At 51.4% G+C, this 6,499-nt stretch overlaps 1 protein-coding gene and 1 long non-coding RNA gene across 2 annotated transcripts in view; one reads left to right on the top strand and one right to left on the bottom strand.

Annotated features, from left to right (window-relative positions):
• Positions 1–3,940, bottom strand: part of LOC116069733 — a 9,549-nt gene extending 5,609 nt beyond the window's left edge. The window contains exon 1 of the long non-coding RNA XR_004110116.1: positions 3,839–3,940. This is a non-coding gene — a long non-coding RNA (uncharacterized LOC116069733). The remainder of the gene's footprint in view (positions 1–3,838) is intronic.
• On the top strand, positions 2,908–6,244 carry Klf1 (Kruppel like factor 1). The gene is made up of 3 exons (XM_031340599.1): positions 2,908–3,090; positions 3,867–4,680; positions 5,722–6,244. Exons 1-3 carry the CDS (start codon positions 2,950–2,952, stop codon positions 5,895–5,897), a joined length of 1,131 nt encoding a protein of 376 aa, XP_031196459.1. The 5' UTR covers positions 2,908–2,949; the 3' UTR covers positions 5,898–6,244.
• The last annotated feature ends 255 nt before the right edge of the window (positions 6,245–6,499 follow it).

Consider the following 6,499-nt stretch of genomic DNA (forward strand, 5'->3'; position numbering starts at 1 on the left):
AAAAAAAAAAAAAAAAGAATGGTCCCAATAGAGCCAGGCAGTGGTGGTGCATGCCTTTAATCCCAGCACTTGGGAGGCAGAGGCAGACAGACAGATTTCTGAGTTTGAGGCCAGCTTGGTCTACAGAGTGAGTTCCAGGACAGCCAGGGCTACACAGAGAAACCCTGTCTCAAAACAAACAAACAAACAAACAAACAAACAAAAAGAGCACTGGCTGCTCTTCCAGAGATCCTGAATTCAATTCCCAACAACCACATGGAGGGTTACAACTATCTGTAATGGGATTGGACGCCCTCTTCTGGTGTGTCTGAAGACAGTGTACTCATATACATAAATAAAATAAATAAGTAAATAAAAAGAATAACTCTGGGCAGTGGTGGTGCACACCTTTAATCCCAGCACGTGGGACGCAGAGACAGGCGGATTTCTGAGTTCAAGGCCAGCCTGGTCTACAGAGTGAGTTCCAGGACAGCCAGGGCTATACAAAGAAACCCTGTCTCAAAACAAACAAACAAACAGACAGACAGAATAGTCCCCATAGCTGGATGCTGGTGGCACACACCTTTAATCCCAGCATTTAGATGCAGAAGGAATTTGAGGTCAGCCTGGTCTACTAAGCAAGTTTCAGGCTACACAGAGACTTTGTCTTGAAAAACAAAAACAGGGCTGGAGAGATGGCTCAGCGGTTAAGAGCACTGAGTGCTGTTCCGGAGGTCATGAGTTCAATTCCCAGCAACCACATAGTGGCTCACAACCATCCATAATGGGATCTAATGCCCTCTTCTGGTGTGTCTGAAGATAGCTACAGTGTACTCATATACATTAAATAAATAAATATTTAAAAAAAAAGAAAAACAAAAACAAACAATAAACCCCAGAATGGCCCCCAAAGGCCCATATATTGAATTCCTAGTTACCAGAGAGTGGCCCTACTCGCAGGCATTGTAAGGATTGGGAAGTGTGTTGCTGGGGGTTGGCTTTGAGGTTTCAAAGTCTTTCTCTCTTTCTGCCTATGGATCAGGATTGGACCAGCGCCTACCTTCATGCTGCCATGCTCCCCACCATGATAATGGACTAAACCTATGAAAATGTGAGCAAGCCCCAGTAAAATGTCTTCTTTGGTTGTGGCTCACAACCGTCTGTAATGGGATATGGTGAACTCTTCTGGAGTGTCTGGGGACAGCAATGGTGTACTCATACAATAAGTAAATATCTCCTGCCCCAACCTCTAGGAAGCGCTAACTCACTGCTAGCCCTGCCGACCTGTTCTGGCAATTGTATAGACAACACAATGCAATATGTAACCTTCCACGGTTGCCTTACCCACCTCCATTAGCCTGTTTTCCTGGGGTTACTCATCTTAGAACATTGATTGTTGTGCTTGTGTCTACTTGTGTGCCTGAGCATGTGTACAGCCCAGCAGTCAAGGTTGATGGTCTCCTCCGTAGTTTTCTTCACCTTATTTCCTAAGCTGTGTCTGACACTGGAACTGATTGGTTAGGCTGCCTATCCAGAAAGCACCAGGTATCCCTCCGTTTCCATCTGTCTAGCACAGTGACACTATCTTTTGTGTAGGTACTAAGGATCTGAACCTTGGTCTCTAAGCTTTGCTTTTAAAATTAGTACTGGGCAAGTACTCAATTATAAAGCTAAGTCCCCAGAACTGTTTCACTCTTATTATCTTTTGATACAAAGACTAACTATGTAGCCCTGGTTGTCCTGGAACTTATTATGTAGACCAGACAGACCTCTCAAAATCACAGAGATCCACCAGCCTCTGCCTCCCAAGTGCTGGGATTAAAGGCCTGCGCCACCACCGCCTGGCTAACCATTTTCTATAACGGATCCGATGTCCCCTATGGACACTGAAGAATGATGGTGCATGTGTGATCATGTTATGGTACTCCTGATACTCCATTTCCCTACTCTGACTCACATGGCACCAGAATAGAAGTGTCGGAATAGCAGGCCATCTACCATGGGGGCCACAAACAACAAGCAGTTAGGCACAGACAGGCCTGAGCTCTCCTGAATGAAATCCTAGCTGCGGCGGCTCCAGCTATGGGTCCTATCCCACCACACTGTAAGATTCATCCTTCAGCTCCATGTAGTAGGCAGTGAGTGTCCTCAGAGTTGTAGGTTGGGCTGATCTGAGGGGACTCCTTTTGCTAAACACCTCAGACCCCAACACAACTTGTGCAGGCAATTCAAAGCCAAGATAATTTGTGGCACCAAGTCCCAGTTCATCTGCTCAAGGAGGAACAGAGCTATGGTTGTTCTGGGCCCCCTACCTGATAGCAGCCTGAAACATCTGGTGTGTCTGATAATGCCTGAAAGAGAGCCAGTGCCAAGGCCCGCCATGAGCACCCTTGCTGCTGTTCGTCTGGGAGGGTAAGGACTGCAGTGGTCTCCAGGGAGGGCAAAGGGTCCCAAAGATCTTTCCCAAGAAATCTATCCTTCCTTGGACGAGACCAAACCAGAGGAGTCCTCTCTGTCCTCTGGGGGTGGGGGAGATCAGGACTTTTCTTTACCCGTCACCTGAACCCTAAAACTTTGAAGCCCCTATTCCTAGACATCTGACTTACTTTACCTACAGGGTTGGTTTTCAGGGACTAGTTCCCAAACAGGCCAAAGTGGGGTTTGTTCCTTGAAAGTGACATACCACAACTTTAATCCCAACACCCAGGAAACAGAGGCAGGCAGATCTCTGTGAGTTCGAGGCCAGTCTGGTCTACATAACCCAGTCCAGGACAGCCAGGGCTCTGTTACACAAAGAAACCCTGTTTTGAAAAACTTAAAAAAAAAAAAAAAAAGGATACACACCACACACATATCACACACACACCCCTCCTTTGCCTTTTTGCCTTGCCTGGGTCTTATCAGGCAAGACAGCCAATCAGATGTGGGCAGACAGGAGCCCTCCAAGAAACCTTCCTAGCCTCACAGCCCATGAGGCAGAAGAGAGAGAGGAGGCCTGAGGCCCAGGGTGGACAACAGCCAGCCATGGCCTCAGCTGAGACTGTCTTACCGTCCATCAGTACACTCACCACCCTGGGACAGTTCCTGGACACCCAGGAGGACTTCCTCAAGGTGGGACCGGTGGGAAGAGATGGTCTTCTGAGACCTAGGGCATAGTGCTTGGGGGTGAGGCTTCTATCTTACTTTAGTACCATTTGCTCGGTTTTTTGAGGGGATGGGGTGTGGAGCCTCTGAGCCTGGTTTGGGGGAGGTGTTCTAGAGGCCTGAGAACAAGGTGAGGCCTATTTCTCAAATGGGAAGCAGAATTCTGAGCTCTATATCTATATATTTTTTTCTATATCTATTTTTTTTTTTTTTTTTTTTTTTTTTTTTTTTTTTTTTGGGTTTCTCTGTGTAGCCCTGGCTGTCCTGGAACTCACTCTGTAGACCAGGCTGGCCTCGAACTCAGAAATCCGCCTGCCTCTGCCTCCCAAGTTCTGGGATTAAAGGCGTGCGCCACCACCGCCCGGCTGAGTTCTTAAGAGTCTAGGTTCAGAGGGACAAAGGCCCAGATAAAGGTGTCCTGGGATTTCCAGGCTTTGAGCTGTAATCTTGTTGGGCTATGTGAAGACAGGGAAAGGCTGGGGAAAACGGAGTCAAAGCTGTCCCCTTTGACTCAGAACTCTGCAACCCTTTCTCCCATCCTGAATACATACGGTTCTTGGTAAGTGTCTTATCTGTCTCTAGCAAGACCTAATGGAGCTGAGAAGGGGGTTAGGGGAGCCGTGTGGGCGACTGATAGGCACGGAAACCCTCAACCAGCCTGCCCCAACGATGTTTCCAGCTGGGGTTGATTCAGGGCCAGGTACCCAGTGCCTACCATTCAAGCAGTGCGCTCCTTCCTGCAGTGGTGGCGGTCTGAGGAGACGCAGGATTTGGGCCCGGGGCCCCCGAATCCCACGGGGCCATCCCTTCACATGAGTCTGAAATCAGAGGACCCTTCCGGAGAGGACGATGAGAGGAACGTGACATGTGCGTGGGACCCGGATCTTTTCCTTACAAATTTTCCAGGTCCCGAGCCTCCCAGTACTCCCCGGACCTGTGCCCTGGCGCCCAGTGGGGGCCCGGTGGCACAGTTCGCGCCGCCCGAGTCTCTGGACGCCTATGCGGGTGGCCCAGGGTTGGTGACCGGGCCTTTGGGCTCCGAGGAGCACACAGGCTGGGCGCACCCGACTCCGAGACCCCCAGACCCTGAACCCTTCGTGGCCCCTGCCCTGGCCCCGGGACTCGCTCCCAAGGCGCTGCCCGCATTCTCCGACTCGCAAGCTGGCTCGGCTGGGGGCTTCTTCCCGCGGGCGGGGCTTGCGGTGCCCGCGACTCCAGGCGCCCCCTATGGGCTGCTGTCGGGATACCCCGCGCTGTACCCCGCGCCACAGTACCAAGGCCATTTTCAGCTCTTTCGCGGGCTCGCGGCGCCTTCTGCTGGCCCCACTGCGCCCCCTTCCTTCCTGAATTGTCTGGGACCTGGTGCGGTGGGCACAGAACTCGGGGCCACTGCGATCGCCGGAGACGCAGGCTTGTCCCCGGGAGCTGCGCCGCCCAAACGCAGCCGGCGGACTTTGGCACAAAAGAGGCAGGCGGCACACACCTGCGAGCACGAAGGCTGCGGGAAAAGCTACACCAAGAGCTCGCACCTCAAGGCGCACCTGCGCACCCACACGGGTAAGGGCGGGGCCGGGCGGGCGGGGGCGGGGCCGGAAGGGCCGGAGGGTGAGCGGAGGCGTGGCTAAAGGCGGCCCCTGCGCTAGGGGTCGTGAAGACCGCACCAGAGACACTGAGTCAAGTCTAGAAGGGGCGATTCCAGACCCAACACTCAGGAGGCAGAGGCAGATGGATATCAGTGACTTCGAGGCCATTTGGATTATTATAGCGAGTTTTAGCAGCCTGAGCTACTTAGTGAGATCCTGGCTCATAAGTAATCGGTGTAGACAGAGGACCTGGGGAACATTTTGGGGGGTATCAGTGTTAGAAGCGGATGTGTAAGGCCTGGGTTAGAGATGGGGAAAGAGCAGAAAGCAAAATGAATGACACGTGTGGAGAAACTAGAGGGGTGAACCCAGGAGGGTACAAGCTTGGAATGCCAGAGCTCAGGATATAGCCAGTATTCACGTGCATGTTCGAGCTGGAACCCTCTGGGATTAGGAGGTTGAGACACTCAGGTAGAACTAGTTTCAGGGGCAACTGACAGAGGTCCCAGAGATAAGGCAGGTCACAAGAAAAGAAGGAAATGCTGGGAGACAGGGCCTAGAAATTGAAACGGGTCATCCCAGGACTGGAAGACAGTTGCGGGACTCCCAAGCATGGCAGGGCATGCACCAGGTTTGTAAAGGGAAGAGAGGGAATCACTAGAGACAAGGAGTGGATTTCAGGGTTTGGACCAAGTTCAGGAACAAGACTGGATATCATCCTGGAGGCTCTGCGAGCACAAGAAATAGCTGGAAAGGTGAGAACATAGAACGATGATGAAGCCTCATAAAAAGGCGGGGAACTAGTACATAGGAAGTGGGATAGGAGACTGGAAATGAGAAACCTGCAGGATTGTAGTTGTAGATACAGAAAAGGATCGGGTCACAGAAGGCAGGACTCTGTGCCCTTTAAAGTGTGTGGGCTAGATATGTCCTAAGACTTGGATCCACTTCATCAAGTGTGCAAATTGGAGCTGGGTTGTTTGGAAGGTGGCACTTACAGCTCCCTGTCCTTCAGGAGAGAAGCCTTATGCCTGCTCCTGGGATGGCTGCGACTGGAGGTTCGCTCGCTCTGACGAACTGACGCGCCACTACCGAAAGCACACTGGATATCGCCCCTTCTGCTGTGACCTCTGCCCACGTGCTTTTTCACGCTCTGACCACTTAGCTCTGCACATGAAGCGTCACCTCTGAGTGACCTTGCTTAAGGACTGGGAATGAAATAAGAGTGGATCCAAGGACTGCTTCCCAAAGGATGGGCCTACCCAGATTAAGAACTGACCGGAAGACCATACAAAGGAGCCTTCAGCAGAAACCCTCACATGTCCTCCCTGAGCCACACGCATGGCCCCACAGGCGCAGCAATACAGACCACCAAATAAATCAACTCAGATGGATCCCTAGACCAGCACAGGAGTGACCCTGAGTCCTGGAGGCAGGTGGACTGGGGTGAGATTTCCCAGAATCTAGAAGGGAACTTCACACTGTGCCCATCAGCTGCGTTGGTTGTGGTTACTATAAAATTTTCCCATATAAAACCAGTGTCTGCCTCACTGTAGTGTGGAGCTGGAAATTAGAGGGAGCATTGAGTTCCCCAGCAGGTCATACACTTACCGGTACACATACCTCCTAAACTTCCTAAAACTCATTCACTTCTGATGACACACCCCCTCCCCTTCCCTCCCCCACCCCCATCCCAGTAGTGTCCTCCATCAAAATCAGCTTTACAATCCTGTCACCTGTTGTCAAGCTAGTGATGAGATAGATGTTCATGACTATTATCTATGCCCTTCTTC

Source organism: Mastomys coucha, unplaced genomic scaffold (genome assembly GCF_008632895.1).
Source record: "Mastomys coucha isolate ucsf_1 unplaced genomic scaffold, UCSF_Mcou_1 pScaffold22, whole genome shotgun sequence".
In the NCBI taxonomy this organism is placed as follows: domain Eukaryota; kingdom Metazoa; phylum Chordata; class Mammalia; order Rodentia; family Muridae; genus Mastomys; species Mastomys coucha.